The 26,497-nt window shown below is 43.2% G+C and overlaps 1 protein-coding gene across 5 annotated transcripts in view; it reads left to right on the top strand.

Annotated features, from left to right (window-relative positions):
- UBE3A (ubiquitin protein ligase E3A) overlaps positions 1-26,497 on the top strand; it is an 82,026-nt gene that overhangs the window by 9,102 nt on the left and 46,427 nt on the right. For all 5 annotated transcript variants that reach the window (XM_073589738.1, XM_073589737.1, XM_073589740.1 and 2 more), the window contains exons 2-3: positions 13,438-13,482; positions 21,735-22,045. In XM_073589738.1, coding sequence (XP_073445839.1) covers positions 13,481-13,482; positions 21,735-22,045 — 313 coding nt within the window. In that variant the 5' untranslated portion in view covers positions 13,438-13,480. The remainder of the gene's footprint in view (positions 1-13,437; positions 13,483-21,734; positions 22,046-26,497) is intronic.

Consider the following 26,497-nt stretch of genomic DNA (forward strand, 5'->3'; position numbering starts at 1 on the left):
TACAGCCTAGTCTTGCCATGTTTACCTATCTTATACTGTATATGTGTAATAGAATGTGTGTGTAAGGGAGATTATTTTCTTAAATATAAAATATCAGTTATGAGGGAATGTAATTACTACCCCTTGTCCGCCAGGGGAAATGGCAATGCGACATGACATTTCTATTAGCAGATTCCATACATTTCCGTTGTTTAAAAATCCCATGTCCAGTTTGGATCTTCCCGTCACGTTGTAGATCCTGCTTTGTGACTAGTGTTTGCCGTGTTCCTGGTGACTGGCCTCCTATCGGGCACGAACTGTCACTTTCAGGTCTGTAGCGGGTGCTATGAAACATCTGTATCAGCTTACTGGAGAGGAATGTGAGTGCGCCGTGGACTCCTGATATAGCACATAATGTCTCCACTCAGCTGGGGGGGCTGTAGCTCGTTTAGGCGTCTTCTCAATAAATGAATCTACATAAAAGTGATTAATTCAGTCGACCAGAGCGATCGCATGTTCTTTGGGTGATATAATCTTAGTGTGTGTAGGGGAAAATGTTAGGCGATTGTAAAATCTGCTTCATCATTTGTAGTTTCCTTATTACCCCAAAATTGCAGCCATGTGTCTTCCACTTGTTTGGTACACTGTGAATGTATAGACAATTGTGCAGCAATTCGTTGTTTCTTACTGTTCATTATGAGCTTACGGAACATCAGGCTATGCCTTCCCCTATGCACTGTAGGCTGCACTCTTACAGTGGCCGGTAGTCAGCTCCTGGGATCCGGGCCATGGACTGCAGCTCCTCTAAGGGCTTGTGTCCTGGAAACGGACAACAAATACAGACTGATCCTGCAGTCACTCGCTTCGGTTTCTTCTGTGTTGCTAACATACCAAATCTGTGTTGGCATTAAGTAGGTGACCAGCGGATGAAAATGTCATGTGAATATTGCTTCTTGTCCACCAGGGCCCAAAAGTCAGACGTTTCTCTTATAGACATATGTTGCAGATTCCATACATGTGCATTGCTTAAAAATAAACTCTCCAATTTGGACCTTCACGTCCCGTTGTAGATCCTGCTTTCTTAACAGGACTTGGCACAGAATGACTTTTGAAACCAAGTACAGACACTCGGCGCTTCATGATGCGGCCAAACATTAAGCACACCTTCCCTCCTGCTTATTTTCCACCCTTCTCTGGCCCTATGAGTCCATAGATGTCAGTCAAAGAATAGGCGGGGTGTAGAAAGGGAAAACAGCAGGTGTGAAGGTATATTTACATAATTGACCCCGCCGTTAAGCACTGACTTAATTTGAACAGTCATTCTGTGCTGACAGTCCCTTTTAAAGGCTGTGTGCACACGCTGTGGATTCTGCTGCGCATCCGCAGCGGTTTTGGTCCTGCGGATCCACAGCAGTTTCTGCTGCGGTGTACAGTACCATTATAATCAATGGAAATCGAAATCCACAGTGCACACTGTGCGGAATTTTCTGCGCGGATTTGCTGCGGTTTCAAAACCGCAGCATGTCGATTCTTTGTGTGGATTCCGCTGCGGTTTGGCACCTGCTCCATGGCAGGTGTCAAACCGCAGAAAACCTGCGGGCTAGACCGCAGAAAATCTGCAAAAGACCTGCGGTTTTACCTGCGGATTTACACAAATCTGTCCGAAAATTCCGCCGGACAATCCGCAGCGTGTGCACACACCCAAAGGGGTGTTCCTATCTATGTACATGACCAACCAACTTCAGCAGTGTACTCAGCTATGTTCATATCTTCAATGCAGCACTGTGCTTGGCTTTCCCAAAATCACAAGTTGTTTGTCTGAAATCTGACATACAGTAAATTAGGTATTCGATGCTAATCCATATGGCACTAGAATTGTCAAACGGTAGCTGTCCAGCCCATAGATCTTAATAGCTCATTTAGGCTAGTTTCACACTAGCGTATGGCAGAGCTACGGAGGGATGCCGACTTCCTCTGTGAACCCACTGCCACACATCCTCCAGTCAGCTTTGCCTCCGTCAGCATGTGGCCTGCGTACCCTATCTTTAGCATTGGGTATGCATGCCGTGCCGACGTATGCGGATGCCTCCGCATGCGTCTTTTTGACGGTGCGGCGACCGCAACAAAATGCAACATGTTACGTTCGCAGGTCGCAGCATCTTCAAAAAATGTATTATACTCCATTAATATTTTTCTGTAAAAAAAAAATAAAAAAAAAATGCACATTTGCTATCGCTGCATCCAGAACATCCCAACCTTTAAGGCTGTGTGCACACGTAGCGGTTTTTAAGCATTTTTGCCGCGATAACGCTTAAAAATCGTGTACAGAACGCCCCCCCATGCATTCCTATGGTATTCCGCACATGCTGTGCTAATGCTGCGCTTTTTTCCGCGGCGGAATCGCATCACGGAAAAAATCGCAGCATGCTCATTCTTTTGTGCGGAATCGCAAAGAATTGCCGCGATTCCGCACCCATAGGAATGCATGAGAATCGCTTACTTCCCGCATGTGGCTATGCCCACCATGCGGGAAGTTAAGCGTCTCATGTGTGGTTGGTACCCACGGTGTGGAGGAGAGGAGACTGTCCTCCAGGCCCTGGGTACCATACCCCTGTAAAAAAAAGAATAAAAAATAAAAAATCGGGGTATATTTACCGTCCGATGTCCCGCGCTGCATTCCCGGTCTCAGCTTTCCCAGTAATGCCTTGCGGCAAGGCCCTGTAATGACGTAGTCTCGCGTGACTCTAGCGGTCTCGCGAGATCGCTATAGCAACGCGAGACTAAGGCATTACTGGGAACGCTGAGGCCCGGGAATGCAGCGCAGGACGCCGGAAGGTAAATATACCCCGATTTTTTTATTTTTTTTTTTTTAGCATTTTAACATCCTATCTTTTACTATTGATGCCGCATAGGCGGCCTCAATAGTAAAAACCTGGTCACACCTGTCAATCACTTTCCAAGCGATGCTTCAAATCGCTTGGAAAGTGCTTGAATATCGCACGCGAAAATCACGATCATAATCGCGCGGAAAAAAACGCGCGATTTCTGGGAAGGAGTCCGGTTTTTAGTGAGCGTTTTAAAACGCTACGTGTGCACATAGCCTACAACTGTCCCACTAGTTAACCCCTTCAGTGAACATCGTAAAAAAGTTATGCTTTTTCACAGGGCTGTGGAGTCGGTAAGTCAAGTAACTGACTCCGACTCCACAGCACTGGTCACTACTGAGCATGTACATAAAGTGCAGCACAGATTCATCTCACCTCTGACTCCACAGCACTGGTCACTACTGAGTATGTACATAAAGTGCAGCACAGATTCATCTTACCTCCGACTCCACAGCACTGGTCACTACTGAGCATGTACATAAAGTGCAGCACAGATTCATCTCACCTCTGACTCCACAGCATTGGTCACTACTGAGTATGTACATAAAGTGCAGCACAGATTCATCTTACCTCCGACTCCACAGCACTGGTCACTACTGAGCATGTACATAAAGTGCAGCACAGATTCATCTCACCTCTGACTCCACAGCACTGGTCACTACTGAGCATGTACATAAAGTGCAGCACAGATTCATCTCACCTCTGCCTCCACAGCACTGGTCACTACTGAGCATGTACATAAAGTGCAGCACAGATTCATCTCACCTCTGCCTCCACAGCACTGGTCACTACTGAGCATGTACATAAAGTGCAGCACAGATTCATCTCACCTCCGACTCCACAGCACTGGTCACTACTGAGCATGTACATAAAGTGCAGCACAGATTCATCTCACCTCTGACCCCACAGCACTGGTCACTACTGAGCATGAACATAAAGTGCAGCACAGATTCATCTCACCTCTGACCCCACAGCACTGGTCACTACTGAGCATGTACATAAAGTGCAGCACAGATTCATCTCGCCTCCGACCCCACAGCACTGGTCACTACTGAGCATGTACATAAAGTGCAGCACAGATTCAGCTGTGGAGTCGGTGAGCCAAACCTGCGACTCTGACTCCTCAATTTCCCTTACACCGACTACACGAATCCGACTCCCTCATATATTGCTTAGATGTAAGTGAAAAATTTATTGTAGTACAATGTGAACATCAGACATTTAATCATTTTTATGATACAATAATCAAGATATTTAGATGGAACATAATATATATTTATTGGAATACAACTTTAGAACACAAACTGTAATTAGTAAATATGTAATACACTATGTAATATCGATCACATATACTGTATATATATATATTTTGTGTATATATATATATATATATATATATATTACCATATATTGCCATATCCGAAACGTCGCCACACCACTAGGCTATTAAAAACTGTGTGTGTATAATATATATATATATATATATATATGTTATATTGCCATATCCGAAACGTCACTACACCACTAGGCTATTAAAAAGTTCACACCACTATTATTTTGGTGCTGCTTTTTTTCTTATTATCTAAGGACATTGAGGTGTGTGAAGCGTGCACTGCTTTAAGGTATTTTGTGCTGTTGCTATTTTTTACACACACATACAGTGCCTACAAGTAGTATTCAACCCCCTGCAGATTTAGCAGGTTTGATAAGATGCAAATAAGTTAGAGCCTTCAAACTTCACACAAGAGCAGGATTTATTAACAGATGCATAAATCTTACAAACCAAAAAGTTATGTTGCTCAGTTAAATTTTAATAAAGTTTAAACATACAAGTGTGGGTCAATTATTATTCAACCCCTAGGTTTAATATTTTGTGGAATAACCCTTGTTTGCAATTACAGCTAATAATCGTCTTTTATAAGACCTGATCAGGCCGGCACAGGTCTCTGGAGTTATCTTGGCCCACTCCTCCATGCAGATCTTCTCCAAGTTATCTAGGTTCTTTGGGTGTCTCATGTGGACTTTAATCTTGAGCTCCTTCCACAAGTTTTCAATTGGGTTAAGGTCAGGAGACTGACTAGGCCACTCCAACACCTTGATTTTTTGCCTCTTGAACCAGGCCTTGGTTTTCTTGGCTGTGTGCTTTGGGTCGTTGTCTTGTTGGAAGATGAAATGACGACCCATCTTAAGATCCTTGATGGAGGAGCGGAGGTTCTTGGCCAAAATCTCCAGGTAGGCCGTGCTATCCATCTTCCCATGGATGCGGACCAGATGGCCAGGCCCCTTGGCTGAGAAACAGCCCCACAGCATGATGCTGCCACCATCATGCTTGACTGTAGGGATGGAATTCTTGGGGTCGTATGCAGTGCCATCCAGTCTCCAAACGTCACGTGTGTGGTTGGCACCAAAGATCTCGATCTTGGTCTCATCAGACCAGAGAACCTTGAACCAGTCTGTCTCAGAGTCCTCCAAGTGATCATGAGCAAACTGTAGACGAGCCTTGACATGACGCTTTGAAAGTAAAGGTACCTTACGGGCTCGTCTGGAACGGAGACCATTGCGGGGGAGTACGTTACTTATGGTATTGACTGAAACCAATGTCCCCACTGCCATGAGATCTTCCCGGAGCTCCTTCCTTGTTGTCCTTGGGTTAGCCTTGACTCTTCGGACAAGCCTGGCCTCGGCACGGGAGGAAACTTTCAAAGGCTGTCCAGGCTGTGGAAGGCTAACAGTAGTTCCATAAGCCTTCCACTTCCGGATGATGCTCCCAACAGTGGAGACAGGTAGGCCCAACTCCTTGGAAAGGGTTTTGTACCCCTTGCCAGCCTTGTGACCCTCCACGATCTTGTCTCTGATGGCCTTGGAATGCTCCTTTGTCTTTCCCATGTTGACCATGTATTAGTGCTGTTCACAAGTTTGGGGAGGGTCTTAAATAGTCAGAAAAGGCTGGAAAAAGAGATAATTAATCCAAACATGTGAAGCTCATTGTTCTTTGTGCCTGAAATACTTCTTAATACTTTAGGGGAACCAAACAGAATTCTGGTGGTTTGAGGGGTTGAATAATAAATGACCCTCTGAATAAACTTTTCACAATTTAAAAAAAAATTAAACAAAGAAATAACATTCTTTTTTGCTGCAGTGCATTTCACACTTCCAGGCTGATATACAGTCCAAATGTCACAATGCCAAGTTAATTCCGAATGTGTAAACCTGCTAAATCTGCAGGGGGTTGAATACTACTTGTAGGCACTGTATGTATATATATATATATATATATATATATATATATAGCACTATGTAATAAACTATGTAAGTGGCAAAAAACAGTTTTCAACAAAAACATACTAGATAATATTTGTGCAGTCTATGAATTTGTTCTAAGAAATAGAATTGCCTCCATCAGATCCTCCTTCATAGATGACCTAAAATCTGACCTAATAATTTTAAGGCCAGATAACAACCTCTCTACACTAACTTGGGTTGGAGGCAAAGCCGTAACCACATGGGCAACATCTCTAACAATTTCCGGGTATAAAGGAATTGCCTCATGCACAGTCAGTTTTTATGAACGGTTTAATTTTTCTATTTCTTTAAGAGCAAGTGAAACATTTTCCTGAAATACGGTCAATCTGCTTGCTATAGGAGACGGAGTGAAATCTTTTTCCTTGCGGCAACGCTTTGCCTGCTCCATATCATCCAAATACTTGTCAAAGTCAAACTCCTCATCTGATGAGGATGAAGATATAGCAGCAGTAGCACTGACAGGACCCAAGTCCTCTTGTGCCTGGCAGTCCTCCTGTAGGCCACTCATCCTAACTGCTACCTCAGTCAGAGCTTCTTTTCCTTAGTAAGCCGTTGATCATCAAGCAGTATACGATGACTTGGGTCCACATAAACAGCTGCCAGAAAAATTTTATTTTCCAATAGCTGTGTCTCTCCATTTCATTGAAGCAGAAATGCCATGTGCGATTAAACCTCCTCTTTGGGACAAACAAAATAGCAAGTTCTTCCACTCCCTTATGAAAATGCCAGGAGTTAAATCCTCAGCTTGTAATTTTTTTGTCACCGGTAAATGGGTGATTAAGCAATTCCTTCAATTCAGCCACCTGTGTCCATTGACGTTCATTTAGGGTTACCTGAGGGTTCGCCATATCTATAAGAAACGGTTTTAGTTCAAGCAATCGCTCAATCATTAAATAAATGCTGCCCCACCAAGTGACTTGATCGCTAATTGCCCCTTTCCCAGCACGTCTCTTCAAGATGGAATCAATTTTAGGGGTTCTGGCGGCATTACCCCATTTCCTCACTTTTCCAATCAGATTTCCAGCATGTCCCTCTTGCAGACTATCTCTTATTGCCAGCTGCAGCGTGTGCACAACACAGCGCATGTGATGAATAGGAAAGTGTTTTGAAGCAGCTTCAACAAGATCATCTATTTCTACAGTATAATTTTGCTGTTCTTCTGTAGTAATATCTGTTTGTTCCTCAGTTACATGAACAGCACTGTGGCCTTCCATCTCAAACATACTGCATCCTAAATGTTCCTCTAGCTGTTGTTCATTATTCTCATTCATCAGTGTAATTGTACTTATGTTTGAAGCATTGTCTGTTACAATAGCAAGAACCTGTTCTTTTTTGAGTTCATAATCTTGCAGAAGTTTTTCCACTAAGGCCTGGAGAAACTGGCTGCTGTGATGAGCTTTACTATCTTTTACTGCCAGTGTCTTGGTAACCATTTCTTTGTCACAAACGTATCGAACATTGATGTCAAAACACTTCCCTCTGTGACGTGTACAGTCATCCATTTTAAGAAACGTGAGGCTTCTTTTGAGAGTCTTTTTAAGATCTTCCTTTTGTTTAAGGGCTTCTTCAATCACTAATTTGCTAATACTTTCTCTTTCCAGAGAAATGGATAGAGCAGATTTCTAATCTGCTTTTGAAATTGAAAACATTATCTATGAGCTCAATAACCTCTCAGGTGATGCGGTTTTTTAAAAAGCTGATCTGCTTTTGCAGCTGAAAACCATATCCTCAAAAAACGCAGCTAAAACGCTGAGTGTGAATGTAGCCTTAGATCAGGAATAGAACAGTCATTTATAGGACATTTCATAACTGTCCCAAATTCCTATGAAAAATATTCAGCACATTCTGCATTGAACTACTGTACCCAATTTATTATATATTTTAGGAGTCGGTCCATTTTATTCCGACTCCACGACTCCAACTCCACAGCCCTGGCGTCCAACATATTGGACTGGTGATATTTATCTTGCGGAGACTGAGCGTCTTCGCAAGATAGACATGCTGCGGTCTGGAAAGACGCGCCGCTTGTCTGTTTACGTAGGGATGCCGTGGGTGCCGATGCACGCATAGTGGAGATGGGATATCTTGAAATCCCCTACCCTACGCTGTAACATCTGGATGCTGCGGGTTGGACGCTGCGCATGTCCCCACTCAGGTCAGTAATCTGTCAATGGAAGTATAAGGGGCTTCCATGTTACTGGTAGTACAAAGGCTCTGGAAAAACAAAATGGCTCCTCGCCCCCCAAAAGAAATCCAGTGAATTCTGCACTCCCAGATCCAAATGCCCCTCTCCCTTCTGAGGCCTACAATTTGTGTAAGGCCTGTTTCACACAACAGCTTTTTCGGTCAGTTGAAATCGGCCAAAATGGCGGAAAACGGATCCGCCTCTGTACGGACATCGTGTGCCACCGGACCGTTTTTTGACGGATCCGGCGAAGAAAGAAATTTAAAGGAACCGCTGTCTGGGGAGGAGAGAGAAGAAAAATTTTCAGCCACCAGAACTGAGTTTAGGGTTAAATTTCTAGCTGAGTGAAGTCCTTCGGGCATGCGCAATGAGAAATGCGGATCCGGCCGCCCGAAAAAACGATGCATGGTCCGTCTGGGCATGTCGGCGGACGTCAAAATTTTGGCGGATCCGCAAAAAAACGGATCCAACGGATGGACATCCGTCAACATCCGCCGGTAATGCAACTCAATGGGAAAAAAAAACGGATCCGCCAAAGAAAATGACGGATCCGTTTTTTTTGCAAAACGGCGGATTTTGACTGATGGTAACAGACGGATGTGGGAAACAGGCCTAAACCACACTTAGCGGCCACATGTTTGGCATCTCTAGTAATGGGAGCCCGTCTAATTTATAGGTGCGTATCTCCAGAAGCATGAGCTGGGCACTACAATGGTAGTTTGGAATTTTCACTCAGCAACGTCCACTACTGCTTGTTTCAGGAAAACACCCATGGAGTCAAAATTCTGCTCTTCTAGCACTCTGTATATGGAGTCTGCAAACTATTCTAGGCAAATAGTGCTCCGTCCCTCCCGAGTCTTCCCATATAGCTTAGCAGTACTGTACAGCTACATATGCGATATTTCTACATTCAGCAGAAATTGTAGGACACATTTTGGTGCCATTTCTTCCTATTTCCCAGTGTGAAAATGTAAACTCTAGGGCTACAACAATTTTGGTGGTAAAAATGTAATTATTCTTCACAGCCCAATGGTATGATCACACCTAGATGAGTTCATTGAGAGGTGTAGTTTGTAAAATGAGGTCTCTTATAGGGGGTCCTCCTGTTCTGGCACCTCGGGCTCTCACAGTGGGTCATGGAAACCTCAAACCATTCCAGCAAAATCTGACCTCCAATATAGAATTTCTTCCCTTCTGAGCTTTGCACTGGGCATTAAAGGTAGTTTTCGATCACTTATTATTATTATGCATTTATATAGCGCCATATATTCCATGGCGCTTTACATGTGAAAAGGGGAAATATAGACAGGTACAATAAACATGTGTAAGACAAGGGACACACAAGTACATAAGGAGAGAGGAACGGGTACTCAGGACATAATGGACCTGAAAATTTGTTGTGTAATCTCTCCTGTTACCCTTGTGAAAATAAAAAATTTGGGGCTGAAATAACATTTTTGTCTGAAAACTTAGATTTTTTTATTTTATTTTCACGGCTTTGTTATAAACTTGAAGCACCTGGGAGTTCAAGGTGCTCACGACACATCAGATACTTTCCTTGAGGGGCTAGTTTCCAAAACGGGGTCACTTGGGGGTTTCCACTATCTGGGCACATCATTGGCTCTCCAAGTGTGACATGACAGCTACAGACCATTCCATCAAAATCTGCTTTCCAAAACGTCCCTCTTTCCTTTTTGAGCCCTGCTGTGCGCCCAAACAGTTGTTTTTCACCAAATACAGGGTATCTGCGTACTCAGAAGAAATTGGACAACACATTTTAGGAGCCGTATTCTCCTGTTCCCTTGTGAAAATTAAAAAGGGACTAAAAGTAATTTTTCGTGTGAAAATTTTTTTCTTCTTCTAAAAACAGCTTTGTTAACTTCTGGGAAGCATCGGGGGAGGGGGAGGGTGTTCAAAGTGCTCAGCGCACACCTGTAGAATTTCCCTGAGGGGGGTCTAGTTTCCAAAAAGTGTCACTTTCGGGGGTTTCCACTGTTTAGGCACATCAGGGGCTCTCCAAACCTTACATGGTGTTTGTTTGTTTTGGGCTAAAAAACATTTTTGTGAGAGAAATGAGTTTTTTTTTTTTTCCTTTTTTTATCTCCCATTTTTCTTTTTTACAGCTCAATGTTATAAACTTCTATGAGGAACCTGGGGGTTCAAAATGCTTAGCACACATCTAGAGATGTTCCTTGAGGGGTCTAGTTTCCAAAATGGTGGCACTTGTTTAGGGACATCAGGGGCTGTCCAAACGCGACATGGTGTCCCCTAATTACACCAAATTTTGCATTAAAAAATTCAAACGGTGCTCTTTCCCTTCCAAGCCCTGCCCTGCTCCAAACAGTGGTTTCCCCCCACATATGGGGTATCAGCATGCTCTGGAGAAATCGTACAACAAATTTTGGGAGCCATTTTTTCCTGTTACCCTTGTGAAAATAAAAAATGATTCTAAAGTAACATTTTTGTGGGAAAAAGTTAATTATTCCTTCCACATTCCAAAAATTTCTGTGAAGCACCTGAAGGGTTAATAAACTTCTTGAATGCGGCTCTGAGCACCTGGAGGGGTGCAGTTTTTAGAATGGTGTCACTTTTAGTTGTCATATAGGCCCCTCAGAGTGACTTCAAATGTGAGGTGGTCCCTAAAAGGAAAAAAAATATATGATTTTGTAAATTTTGTTGAAAAAATGAGAAATCGCTGGTCAAGTTTAACCTTCTAACTTCCTAACAAAAAAAAACGTTTAAAAAAATTGTGCTGATGTAAATTAGACATGTGGGAAATGTTATTTATTGACGATTTTTGTATGGTATAACTTTGATTCAAAGACAAAAAAGTTACCGTTAAGTTTGAAAATTGCAAAGTTTTTCCAAATTTCCATTATTTTCATAATTAAATGCAAGTCATATCAAATAAATTTTACCATTGTCAGGAAGTACAATATGTCACGAAAAAAAATCTCCTAATCAATGGGTTCGTCTAAAGCATTTCCAGAGTTATTGCCGCATAAAGTGACACTCATCAGAATTGTAAAATTTGGCCTGGTCATGAAGGTGATAACTGGTTTGGGGGCTGAAGGGGTTAATTTACAGCTTTTTGCCCTAGAGTCCGACCATTGCTGATAGCAGAACATGCGCAGTGCTTACAAGCTCTTGCTTTCCGAGCTTGTAAGCATGTCTTTGATGCTACCTAGGAGAGCGAGCGGTGTACCTCCCAATCCTGCCGGTCTTCATTGTAGTGCTTACGAGATAGATAGATAGCGGCTGTGTTCGGTCTTCTAGGCATTGAGCTATAAACAAAAGGAAGGTATCACACATTGATGTGCTGCAGATTTTGTCCTGAAATTCATCTAGAAAGTCCAATGTATTACAGTAGAAGTGGATGAGATTTTAACCCATTGCATTCTGCTAAATAATTTCCACACACAAGTTGACATGCGCTGTAGATTTTTAATTTGCAGCATGTCAATACCTTCTGTGCATTTCACTCTTTGCAATGTGTAGGGTGAAATCTGCAGCAAACCTCCAACAAAATCTGCAATACAGGCAAATTTAGCTGTGGATCTGCAGTGGATTCTTTTCCATCACACGTGGATGTAATTTTCAGGGAGAATACACCTTGAACATTTCTGGGAAGACTCTAATGCTCACACCAGTAACTTTGAGTGTTCCATATAGGATCAGACGTTTCCCTAGAAGAACTATTTTCACTTGCGTACAGGAGTCCTTTTGTAAAAGGGGCATTCCTATCCACAAGGTACTTGATATATTGCTGAGTGGGGTCTGACAGTTGTGACCCCTACTACAGAGTTTGAGTTGACTGTCCACTTGGCGTGCTCCGATTCTCACAGGAGAGAAAACTAAGAACTTAAGTTTTCCATCCTCTCCATCATCTGTGTCTGTGAGTGTTGGACTGCACTCAGAAGACATCCGAGTGCAGTAAAGCAGAAAAACAGCCAACAGCACACGGGCTTAATGGAATGCAGGCTCCAAAGATCCCAGGGCCCAGTGGGATCAGTAAGACAGCCAAGTGATGAAAGAGGAGCAGCATCCACTCCAGGTGAAGAAATAAGTAGCTTTATTCTGCCAATGGTAGATACAACGTTTTGACTATAAGGTCTTTATCTACCATTGGCAGAATAAAGCAACTTATTTCTTCACCTGGAGTGGATGCTGCTCCTCTTTCATCACTTGGACATCCGAGTGCAGTCCAATGTTTCACACGTACCCTTATATGATTGCGTGTGATCCGAATTCCTCCACTCGCAGCTTGCTGCCACTTTTTTTTTTTTTCTCATACCAAAGCGGTCGTATCGAACATCGGCTAGCACTGGGTCGTGTTAGGTTGTGTGCACACGCTGTGGATTCAAATCAATGAAAAAAAAAACCCACAGTGCAGACTTTTCCGCGCGGTTTTCCTACGGTTTTGAAACCACAGAAAGAATTGACATGTCAATTCTTTCTGCGGATTCCGCTGCGGATTGCCATCTTCTCCATTGTGGAGAGGAAAAACCGCAGGGCAAAACCACAGAGCAATCCGCAGGTAAAACCGCAGGTCTTTTGACCTGCAGATTTACCTGCGGATTTTACAAAATCCGCGCGGCCAAATCCGCAGCGTGTGCACGTAGCCTTATGCACTCGTGAACAAGCTCTGAATTGTCTCATCAGATTGCATTCATTCATTCTCTGTGACTGTCCGAGATGGCCAAATGCTGTCCTCCGTTATCTCCAGCAGTCCTACGGAGACTGAATGGAGCGCCAAGCACTGATTCATTCTTAAGAGGCGTTTCTGAGCCCCCCTTTATGTGACTATTGAGGTCCCAGTGGTTGTATACCGAGATTAGCCGATTACTTTTATTATTGGGAATGATCAATTGTTGGGTGTGTACAAAGTTAGAACAAAATCTTTCACTCTTTATCACCTATCCTGGTATGCGGTGATTATTTTTCTGTCACTATATTATCATATATGGCGTATTAGAGTATATACAGTGTTGTGTTTTTTTTTTTTCTTTTTCAGAGGCGCTGTTTTATCTGCCGTGTTGAACATCTTATTAAAGTACATCTAAATCTCTGTTGTCTGTTTTACAGATCACCAGGAGATCCTAATTCAGAAAACCTAGAAAATAGCCGAATGTAAGTATGATGGAACGTCGCAATAAAATATCTACTCTATGGACTTGCGCAAATGTCCTCGAGATCTGATTACTACAAGTTACAACACTAGCTGGTGCTGTCCCTAAATACACTTTCCATTCAGTCCTGGTCACATGATTGTGTTAGACAAGACTGCAAAATGGAAAATTACACTTGAGAAACCCAGTTAGCCACGCTCAGGGTCAAGTTTTCTTAGGACAGTCGGTCACTTGTATGGCTCACCGCAGCTGAGCCCAGCCTCCCCGCTAGCACACCGTCGCCACTTAGGACCTCATTGCCTGCTCTACAGACAGTGACACTATCTTCGCGTCCCCAGGTAACTGATGACACTAGCCCATTACTGCTCCTTACGCTTATGTATTTGTCATACTCATACGCATTTTACTAACAAGTGCACCTCCACTTTTCTTTTTTGAATGGTAAATCAACCATGTATGCCCAAAATAAAATGCATTTTTCAGTGATCACACACTTTTTCCGTTCTTCTGCATAAATTAAACGTGAGCACTCTGTGGAAGTCTTTTTTTTTTTTTTTTTTTTTTTTTTTTTTTTATTTATTTTCCAAATGGCCTGAACTACAGGTGCTTCTCACAAAATTAGAATATCATCAAAAAGTTAATTATTTCAGTTCTTCAATACAAAAAGGAATCTCATATATTATATAGCGACATTACAGAGTGATCTATTTCTAGTGTTTATTTCTGTTAATGTTGATGATTATGGCTTACAGCCAATGAAAACCCAAAGGTCATTATCTCAGTAAACTAGAAAACTTTATAACACCAGCTTGAAAAAGTGATTTTAAAATCACAAATGTGAAATATATGTTCAGTAAATGCACTCAGTACTTGGTTGGTGATCAGCCTGTGGCACTGCTGAGGTGTTATAGAAGCCCAGGTAGCTTTGATTGCAGCCTTCGGCTCGTCTACATTGTTGGGTCTGGTGTCTCTCATCTTCCCCTTTACAATACCCCATAGATTCTCTATGGGGTTAAGGTCAGACGAGTTTGCTGGCCAATCAAGCACAGTGATACTGTTTGTAAACCAGGTATTGGTAATTTTCGCAGTGTGGACAGGTTCAAAGTTTTTCTGGAGAATGAATTTTCCATCTCTGTTGTCAGAGGGAATCATGAAGTGCTCTAAAATTTCCTGGTAGAAGGCTGCGCTGACTTTGGTCTTGATAAAACACAGTGGACCTACACCAGCAGATGACATGGCTCCCCAAACTATCACTGATTGTGGAAACTTCACACTAGACCTCAAGCAGCTTGGATTGTGGCCTCTCCACTCTTCCTCCAGACTCTGGGACCTTGATTTCCAAATGAAATGCAAAATTTACTTTCATCTGAAAACAGCCCCTTTACACACTGAGCAACAGTCCAGTTCTTTTTCTCCTTGGCCCAGGTAAGACGTTTGTGGCGTTGTCTATTAGTCATGAGTGGCTTGACACAAGGAATGTGACACTTGTAGCCCATGTCCTGGATACGTCTGTGTGTGGTGGCTCTTGAAGCAATGACTCGAGCAGCAGTCCACTCCTTGTGAATTTCCACCACACTTTTGAATGGCCTGTTTTTAACAATCCCTTCAAGGCTGTGGTTATCCCGGTTACTTGTGCACCTTTATCTACCAAACTTTTTTCTTCCACTTAACTTTCCATTATTATGCTTGGATACAGCACTCTGCGAACAGCCAGCTTCTTCAGCAATGACCTTTTGTCGCTTACCCTCCTTGTGGAGTGTGTTAATGACTGCCTTCTGGATATCTGTCAAGTCGGCAGTCTTCCCCATGATTGTGGAGCCTACTGAAACAGACTAAGGGACCTTTTTAAACACTTCGGAAGCCGTTGCTGGTGTTTTTTGCTAATTCTAATTTACTGAGATAGTTACTTTTGGGTTTTCATTGGCTGTAAGCCTTAATCATCAACATTAACAGAAATAAACACTTGAAATAGATCACTCTGTACTGACTCTATATAGTTTCACTTTTTGTATTGAACTAAAATAAATTAACATTTTGATGTTATTCTAATTTTGTGAGAAGTGCTTATAGATAAATGATTGACCAGTTGTCAGAAAATTTGTCTGTCAAAATCTGACAATTTTGAGGAAATGATCAAATCTTTATTCTTTTGCAATGAAGAACAATTTGCTAAGCATATTACTATAAACTGCCTATTACCCAATAGAAAATCAAACCTTTCATGATAAGAACAGATTATATGTAGTAATTCTGCCGTGCGCAACCTGTGATACAAAACACTGCTAAAATCATGCGTATGTTATGCCCATTGTCAGATTCATGTAGGACATGAGCCTTCCGCGCTGCATCACATGCTGCTTCCTTCTGGAATTTCTGCAGCTAACAATACATGTTATCTAGGGCGGCACGGTGGCTCAGTGGTTAGCGCTGCAGCCTTGCAGCGCTGGGGTCCTGGGTTCGAATCCCACCAAGGACAACATCTGCAAGGAGTTTGTATGTTTGCGTGGGTTTCCTCCGGTCACTCCGGTTTCCTCCCACATTCTAAAGACATACTAATAGGGAATTTAGATTGTGAGCCCCATCGGGGACAGTGATGATGATGTGTGCAAAATGTAAAGCGCTGCGGAATATGTTAGCGCTATATAAAAATAAAGATTATTATTATTATCTATAGTTGTAGAGCAATAGATTACTGATTGTGTCTGCGCATGCCTTATTGGCAAGTGCGTTGCTTAAGGGGAACCTGTCACCAGATTTTCCCAGTATAAACAGTGGCCACTACTCTTTCATTGATGACCTAACTGAGTATTTCGGGTTGGCTGCCGGCACCAATTCCAGCTGATTGCTAGGGGTGCTGGGTGTTGGACCCCGGACGATCAAACATTGATAACCTATCCTAAGGCTTGGTCATCTGTGGAAAAAGTAGTGGACAACCTTTTCAATGCCTCTTTTACAGTATGTAAGTCCCCAACCTCCACTACATAGTTAAAAAATCTTCTAAATCCCCCGATCCATGCAATTGCCGTCCACCTTCCCTGCTTCATGTGGCTGACTTGTCTTAACTCATCTACAGTGTTCCCAGCCGCGCTCCTGCGCAGGCGACTTTACTCTGGTCATCAGCACTCTCCTTGCGCATGCTTTTTACAGCATGTTATGGCCGTGTCGGTCTTTATAAGACTTCCGTATGATGTAACTCAAGCGTGATGAGATCCTGGCCTGAAAAGTCTAGATTATGGCCAGCTTAAAGGGAATCCCTTCTTCTGTGCTCCTCCATTCTGAAGTTATGCCCACTGATAATTTAGGGTAAAACTTTTTCCTTCAACCAGCTGGGCATATACCACATATCTTTTCTGTAGGTGCGGCCCTGTTTTCATTATCAGCGGGGAAAAGGCAAACACCCAGCAATATTTGCTGCTGTGGGTTTTTCACTATGAAACTTTCGCTCAGTCATTTTTTTTTTTTTTTTTTTTTTTTTTTTTTTTTAAATTTTCAAATGAAAAACTAAATGCGAAGTGGAGGAACTCTCGCACCTTTTCTTTGCAGCCAATATAACAAGTGTCACCATAATTGCACTTTACATCTAAAAAAAAGCAGAGAGAAGGCTTTTTCTTTTTTTTTCAAATTCCTAACTATACCGTGACAATGCCACTGTTTCAGTGTTCCGCTGTGTGCTGGCTCTGCAAGAACCTGTAGCACTTTGCATGTGATGGAAATGATTCAAGTGTCTACTCTTTGCCTGGCTTTTGCTTGTACCATTTCACATGCATTCAGCTATGTTAAGCATGAGAGTCCTGCATGCAGATGCTAAAGGGATGTCGGCATCTCGAAGACTCCAGACATAGCACGTGCTTTCAGAGGCTGTGTATTTATAGCAGGAACCCCTGGCTTGTATCCATGCCTCTAGACGCTCCTGCGCTTACTTTAAAGGGGACTCCAGCGGTGTGTTGGCTTTGGAAATGTGCACAGTATTACTTACAGCACCAGTGCAATGCCTTGGCTGTAGATCCTATTAATATTTAGCTCTGCCAGAATGTAAGCTAGGCAAATAAGCAAGGTCATCAGTGTGAATACGGAGCCCTGAAGAGTGAGAGTCCAAGAGCCATTTGGTGAAACGCCAACGTCCCCAATACTAATAGTTGTAGGCTTCATGTAAGATAGAAGTCTCAGCAGTCTGAATGAATAAGGAAGTGCTTTATGGTTGCATATATTGATATCGAAATACAAACTGGGAAAAAAAGCATAAAATATCCTGCAAAATAAAATGAGAAACTGTATGGGAGAGATTTTTAAAAATGTATCGTAAAGGAGCAATGAATTGGGACAGGCTGCGGTTCCATGTACAGCCGAGTGGCTGGGATCACCGAAGTGCAAGGAGAACTTAGAAGGGAGCACAGCCCTAAACCATGCTCCGAAATTATGAAGTGCTTGATTTTAAACATTTGTCAGTCTTAGTTATGGATTATACTAGCTATATATGGCATAAATGTAAAATATGGAAAAGAAACCTGAATATAGATTACATTAAAGAATCAAGATAATTTTTTTAATGAAAATGCATTTGCTTTAATAACTGGTTATTATAAAAGATGACCAACTTCGTGACCTTTAACAGTATGTTGTTACCACTACTAACCGAAGTGTTGATTTAGTAACAAAAATGGTTAAAAGGGTTGTGTGGGCAGAATAACACCCTTTGCCTTGGGTACTGGTTATGTAAAAAATATCAAACTCTGTCGCTTAGTGGACTGCACAGAGATGGGAAGTGGTAATGTCACCAGCTGCCAGACCGCTGCAGCCTGTGATTGCTTGCAGCAGTCAGGTAACTCGAGCAGCGGGTCATCCGATGTTTTTGTGATGACGCACTGCTCAATGTTACCTGACTGCCGCAGTGGTCCGGTAGCTTGGGAGGAACGGTGACTTCACTGCTTCCTGACTCTTTACAGATCACGGAGTGGCTTGTGCTTGATCCGGGAAGGCTCCAGTAGGCGAGTATGGCTGAATATATGTTCAGTCCCATTGGGTAAATCTTTATTTTACTCTGACAATTCCTTGAACAGTTACATGAAAAATGTTTTCTTAAATTCTGTTTTATATCCAGTATGTGTTCAGTTTTCTATAAGATAATTTCTGCTGCTGCTGTTGTGTGCTGTAATATATCCCATACACACCAACTACTACAGTGGAGTATACAGTATATTACATTTCTGCTGATTCCTGTTTAGTTCAGCACATGGTGTTCATGTATACTGTTAGGTTATTTCGGGAATTGCCCCATACAAATTATTTTTCTGCACAAGTTAAAGGGGGACTCTGGTCAAATGCTCAATCAGCCACTCACTTCAAGTCTGTGGCGCTTAGGAAGACAGTTGTGTGTAAATCTTTGTGTCGTCAGTGCCATCGACTTTGAGTAGAGTGGCAGTGCGCATGCCAGTCCATTCTTTTTTGCCGCTGTCCCCCATTCAGGGATCGGGGGGGGGGGGTTTGCAATAGGACCCAAACCAATCCAGCAATAACCACCTTGTGAAGTACCGACGTACCCCTTTAACCATTTTTAGATCAGTATTGATGTCATACATGCGTGTCTTGTATTTATCTGTTTTCTGTTAAACTTTTTCCACAAAAGTTCTAGTGTGGTGTAAAGCACAGATTTTGTCTTGTTCAGTTGGATCTGTATGATTTCTTTACTGTGTTTTTTTTTATTCTTTGGGATAAAATGAGTTGCCTTACAATATAGTAGTTTGAGTATACATGTTGGCAGTGTCCACATGACAGCACGCCATTTTCTTACAATGTTTTCCAGTCCTAATCCTGCTTTAAAGAGAATTTGTCACCAGTAGTGATGAGTGTGCGTGCTTGGATAAGGGGTTATCGGAGCATGCTTGCGTGCTAATAGTGTCTTCGGCGTGCTCTATTAGTATGTTTGAGTACCCGCTGCTGTTCATCAGCTGTTACATATGGATGGATTGCTTGTTTGTTAGGAAATCCTTGCATGTGTTGTGGCTGTCGAACAGCCGCGGGATATGTAGCCGCGGGGACTCAAACATAGTATTAGGGGCCCTTCACACATGGCAAGATCGCTATCGATCTTGCTGATTTTGTGACGCATCAGCGATCTCGCTGTGTGTGACACCTATCAGCGACCGGCCACCCCTCCGGGTATCGCTGATCGTGCAGGAATGTACTGGGCCATTTTTTGATCGTTGGTCTCCCGCTGGCCAGCGAGCATCGCTGCGTGTGGCAGCAGGAGACCAGCGATCAGCGAGCTCCCAGCGCTGTAAGCAGACGCTGGGAGCTGGTATCCAAGGTAAATATCGGGTAACTAAGCACGCGGCGCTTAGTTACCCGCTGTGTACCTTGGATACCAGCGTGCTCGCGGTGGGAGCTGGTATCCAAGGTAAACAGCGGGTAACTAAGTGCCGTGCGCGCTTAGTTACCCGATATTTACCTTGGATACCAGCTCCCACCGCGAGCACACTGGTATCCAGGGTACACAGCGGGTAATTAAGCGACACGCGTGCTTAGTTACCCGATATTTACCTTGGATACCAGCGTCCTCGCTGGTCCTGATCGCTGGAGAGATCTGCCTGTTTGGCAGCTCACCAGCAATCATGTAGCGATGCACTAGCGATACTGACCAGGTCGTATTGTTGTCGGGATCGCTGGTGCATCGTTTGGTGTAACGGGACCCTTAGAGCACGCCGAAGATACTCTATTAGCACGCGAGCATGCTTTGATAACACCTTTTCTGAGCTTGCACGCTCATCACTAGTCACCAGGTTTATTCTGCCCATCTGAGAGCAGAAAAAAAACTAGGAACAATAGTGTCATTTAGGCTATGTGCCCATGTATGCAGAAAGTTTCTGCATGAAAACCGGACTCCTTCCCAGAAAACGCGCTTTCCGTGCGTTTTTTGCGCAAAAAATGCGCAGTTTTGATGCGTTTTTTCCGCGTGTCCCCAGCCACATATAAAATAGCTAAAAACGCGGACTTTTCCGCAAAATTAACGAGCATACTGCGTTTTTTTACCGCGAAGCGGTTGTTTTTGTGGAAAAAAGCGCATCAGTATGCACAAAAAGTGCAAAGTGCATTAAAATGAATGGGATGCTTCTTTTGAGCGATTTTTAAGCGTTTTTGCCGGTAAAAACGCTTAAACCGCTTACGTGGGCACACAGCCTTACTGGGCTATATGCTGTAGATCTGATAACGCCACTGGTTTATCTGCTGCAGTCATGAGTTTGTACTATGTAGTCATTGATCTAAATAATCTGTGTATCCCTGCCAACCGCCACTGACGGCTTTCTGCCTAGTGGTGGCTAGACAGAAAGCTGCCAATCAGTTGAGTGCGGGCATAGACCGCTCATCATTGAGAAGACTAGTGATTTTTAACAAAACTAAAGCAAGAAGCCCAGTAAGTACAAACATAATTGGTTGAGGCAAGGTGTCCATATGATAAAGCTGAGCTGTCAGAGCACAGCCAGTGTTGTCTGGAGCATGGAGAACAAAAGCCATTCTTACATGAGACCTCGTATAACTTCCGATGTTTCCAGTGTTTAGCAATAAGTTTTACAAAAGAGTCCTAAAACTTCTAGTAGTTCACCTTATTCGGAAGAAAACGTTCATATATAATGTAACTGTAGTCCTTTAATGGCTTCCAAGATATAAATATGAATTTGCCCGATAACCTAGTTTTTTATGTACATAATGCAGGATTCCTGTATTTACAGGGGATGTCCAGCCCAGTGCAAATTTTCCAAATCCTATCCGTGTCCTATACAACATTGAGAGAAGCTGAAGACAAAGCCAGTGAGCATGTGACTGCAGATTATAAAATCGCATACTTGTGGTCATGTAACGACTGCTCGGACCGGCAAGCAGAGCTCAATCTTATCAGTGCGTGTGTTCCGCACAGCTGGATTTCTGCAGGTGCTTTCTGAAAAATTGCACTGGACAGGACATACTAATCTATTCTGCCCATTACAATTGGGCTTTCCCAGCCTACCTCTGAACCATACGGATGGCTAGTTTGTGCCTGACTAGTAGCATACCCCATAGATCCTTATGATATTTACAGTTGTAATGTTTCAGTCTAACCTGTTAATAGGTATAAAATGCGGTAGTTGGTGTTGAAATTCATGGATTTCAACATTTGTTAATATTTCTGTGCCAGACTAACCAGGCCTGATTACTAATTTGGATGAGCTTTGTACCTGGAAGCTGTACTAATCCACATGCCTGTTTGAATGTTTGCTACAGGAAGCGAGCAGCTGCAAAGCATCTAATAGAACGCTACTACCACCAGTTAACTGAGGGCTGCGGAAATGAGTCCTGCACGAATGAGTTTTGCGCTTCCTGTCCCACTTTTCTCCGTATGGATAACAATGCAGCAGCCATTAAGGCCCTCGACTTGTATAAGGTTAATGCAAAACTCTGTGATCCTCATCCCTCCAAGAAAGGAACAAGCTCATCTTATCTAGAAAACAACTCCAAAAGTGCCCACAACAACCAGTGCTCGGAAAGAAAGATGAACAAGAAGGACGTACACGGACCCAGGGACGACTTCAAAGGTAAACCTTCATCGTTTAACCCAAATATGTGCTAAGTACCTATTGTGTAATACCGGAATGTGTATGTATGTTAGGGAGAAGGAGCACTGACTTGCAGTCATATTAGCGTCCCGTTACATTTAGTGATGCACCTGCGATCCCGACAATGATATGACGCGGTCAGGATCGCTGGTGCATCGCTAAATGGTCGCTAGTGAGCTGCCACACAGGCAGATCTCACCAGTGACATCGCAGCAGCGATAAACGATCTGTCGGCGGTCGCTCTTACCTGTCACACCGCAGCAATGATGACGACTTCCACCTGCGTCCATGCGTCGCTAGTCGGCGCCAGCGCGACGCCTACGAGGAAAAAATGGCCCAGGACATTATTGCACAATCAGCGATATCCAGCGGGGGGCCTGCTGTAGGTACGTGTCACACAAAGCGAGATCGCTAGCGATATCGCTGTTGCGTCACAAAATCGGTGACACTTTAGCGAGATCGCTAGCGATCTCGCTATGTGTAAAAGGCCCTTTAGCACTCTAATATGCATTTCCCTAGTCTTTTGGCCTACTTTCAACTGCTTTGTATCAAAGTATACTAATTTGGTGTACTGATGCCGGCAGTGAGAGGTCCGCGTTTGTCTCCCTTTGTGTATTCTGCTTATCAGAAGAATCTCCGGCAGGCTTGGTAGACCCTCACTGCCCCTATATAGTATACTGTAATGGAAATATTGGATTTACTTCCACGAGCTCCCTGTTCTCATCTTTTCCCCTCCCAGTGATACAAATGTATGTCTAGGTTTAACTTTGTATACTGTGTATATAACAGTACTTTTCCAAAAGTATTAGGCACATGTGGAAAAATGCTGCAAATAATGTTTCCAGAAATAGAAGTGTTAAAGGTAAACTTATTATTAGTTGACCAAAGTTATATTGAACGATCAAAAGAGAAATCGAAATCAAATCCATAATTGGTGTGATCAACCTTTGCCTTCAAAGCAGCATCCATTCTTCCAAGCACACTTGCACAAAGTCAGGGATTTGTAGGATCATAATCTAGCGTCTGAGTAACCAATTATACGAAACAGGTGATCATTTTCATAAGTGGGTTGAAACAAATAGCTGTGTAGGAGATTTAAAAGTGGAACCAGCCAGACTCTGCTACAAAGGTGAGGTTGTGGAAGACAGTTTCATGTCACGAGTCATACACCATGGCAAATAATATAATGGATGCAACCAGAAAATCATATGTAGTCTGCAGAAGACCCTCGTGCTTGATATTGCTGATCTGCTATGGACGCCGGCCCACAGAGCAGGGCTAGCAGAAATAATCAACTACTATGTGTACCACAATCGATCAGAAGATCGCAGCTTCAAGTCTCCTAAGGAGATTATTGAAGCAATGGAAAGTAGAAAAAAAAAAAAAGTTAACAAAAATTAAAGCATAAAAGTTCAAATCACCCACTTTTGCCCCATTCTAAGGCTAGTTTCACATTAGCGTTTTTTAGCGCTGTGATTCGTGCGCAATAGAAACGCATGCAAAAAACGCATCTTGCGTTTTTAGGCGCATGCGTTTTAACCAGTTTGTAGCCATGTTAACTCTTAAAACGCAGTCGATTTCAATCGCAGGCGTGCGCATGTCCATGCGCACGCCTGCGTTCCAATAGACGGCAATATGTTATTTTTGCGCATTCCGTGCACTAGCGTGCACATGCGTTTTTTTTACGGTGTTGGACGGACCCAAAAATGCAACAGGTTGTGTCGGGCGCGCCTAGGCGCACACTACAAGAAACCGCATGCGCACGAAAACGCATAGGTGCGCGTGCAAACGCTAGACCATGCGCCCGCCATGTTAAACATAGGGGCGCATGGATGCGGACGATGCGCTGCGCTAAAAAACGCTAATGTGAAACCAACCTAAATAACACACTAAAGGGTTGATTGTGACTTGTAGGATCACTACTACCAACAGGTGACGCTATAGAATTCAAGTCCTCTTTTTCTCTGAAGAGGCAATTTGCATATTATTTTCCCAGAGGAGCATTACATGGCGAATAAGCCTCCTTACCTTGACAAGCTAGAGCTGGCATGTCACTCTCCACAAGGAGAAACCTTACCCCTTAGACCTCATTCCAGAGCCTCTCACCTAGCCAAATCAGTTCTCATACTTTGCACTGACGAGAGCCGGTGACAGGACAATTGTGTACAAGATAATTGTGTACGGACTATTGTGTACAGACAATTGTGTACAGGCCAATTGTGTACAATGACAATTGTGTACAAGGCAATTGTGTACAAGGCGATTGCCCTGTACACAATTGTCCTTGTACACAATTGTCCTTGTACACAATTGTCCTTGTACACAATTGTCCTTGGACACAATTGTCCTTGGACACAATTGGCCTGTACACAATTTTCTGTACACAATTGTCCGTACACAATTATCTTGTACACAATTGTCATGGAACCATTTTCCCAGAGGAGCATTGCACGGCGAATAAGCCTCCTTACCTTGACAAGCCAGAGCTGGCATGTCACTCTCCACAAGGAGAAACCTTACCCCTTAGACCTAAAAAAAAAAAAAAAAAAAATACACATATTGGTATCGCTGCATTCAGAAACGCCCAATCTATCAAAATATAAAAAGAATTAATCTACTTGTTAAACAGCGTAATGAGCAAAAAATCGTAATGTTAGACTTCCTTTCTTTTGGTCTCAACAAAATGCATAACAGGCGATAAAAACATTAGTATCTACCTCAAAATTGCATCAATAAAAAATCAGCCTGGCGCTCAAAAAATAAGCCCTCTCTCAGAAAAAAAATAAATTTTATGTAGTCACTAGCTGAAGAGCCCGACGCTGCCCGGGCATAGTAACTAACTACGGTTAGCTATAACAAATTATAGTGTGTGTGTGTATGTATGTGTATGTGTGTGTGTATATATATATATATATATATATATATATATATATATCTATCTCTCTGAGTGTAGAACCCCGCCCATTCCGCATAGCCACATTCACTATAATATCCCACATCATCCCGTCAGCCAGAGCCACTGGACAACTACCACTAATGTCCAACATCGTCCCGTCAGTCAGAGCCACTGGACTACTACTCCTAATATCCCACATCAGCCAGAGCCACCGGACAACTACCCATAATATCCCACATCATCCGGTCAGCCAGAGCCACTAGACTACTACTCCTAATATTCCACATCATCCCATCAGCCAGAGCCACCGGACAACTACCCATAATATCCCACATCATCCGGTCAGCCAGAGCCACTAGACTACTACTCCTAATATTCCACATCATCCCATCAGCCAGAGCCACCGGACAACTACCCATAATATCCCACATCATCCGGTCAGCCAGAGCCACTAAACTACTACTCCTAATATTCCACATCATCCCATCAGCCAGAGCCACTGGACTACTACTCCTAATATCCCACATCAGCCAGAGCCACCGGACAACTACCCATAATATCCCACATCATCCGGTCAGCCAGAGCCACTAGACTACTACTCCTAATATTCCACATCATCCCATCAGCCAGAGCCACTGGACTACTACAACTAATATCCCACATCATCCCGTTAGTCTGGAGTCAGAACCAAAGCGCTGGGTGGAATGGTCCTAACTTCCATACTGGGGATCCCTTTAAGAGAGGCCTGGCATCAGAACCAGAGCGCTGAGTGGATTTTCCCTGACTTCCATACCAGTGATCCCTTTTTTTTTTTTTTTTTTTTTTAATCAGATAGTTTTTATTAAAAGTTTTAGAAATGACAGGCATGTACAACTTACAACATGTTGTCAAACATTCCCTTCCCCCATAACACCCCCCTCCCCTTGTCCGATGGCATATGGACTGGTACATAGCGAATAAACCCAATTCCATCACACAACTATATCATATGAGAAATGACGATTAACAACCGACAGGAGACCACCTCCAGGGCCCACTCATTAATCTAGGAGATTTGAGGCAGCCAGGCCGGGAACCTTCAGCCATCCCTCCCATATTTTCCCAAAAATATGCGGCACCCCCCTCCTGAGGTACACAAACTTTTCCCTATATAATATTAGGTTCACCAGTGATCCCTTTAATAGAAGCCTGGGGTGGGAATCAGAGCGCTGATGGATTTACCCTAACTTCCATACCGGAGATCCCTTTAAGAGAGGCCTGGGGTCAGTACCAAAGCGCAGAGTGGATTTTCCCTCACTTCCGTACCGAGGATCCCTTTAAGAGGGGACTTGGGTCAGAACCAGAGCACTGAGTGGATTTGCCCTAACTTCCATACAGGAGATCCCTTTAAGAGAGCCTGGGGTCAGTACCAGAGCATTTGAAGGCAATTGCCCTGACTTCCATACCGGGGATCCCTTTAAGTGAGGCCTGGGGTCAGTACGAAAGTGCAGAGTGGATTTGCCCTAAATTCCATACCAATGATCCCTTTAAGAGAC

The sequence above is a fragment of the Dendrobates tinctorius genome, unplaced genomic scaffold, assembly GCF_039654945.1.
Source record: "Dendrobates tinctorius isolate UK_male_01 unplaced genomic scaffold, ASM3965494v1 ptg000112l, whole genome shotgun sequence".
Classification (NCBI taxonomy): Eukaryota; Metazoa; Chordata; class Amphibia; order Anura; family Dendrobatidae; genus Dendrobates; species Dendrobates tinctorius.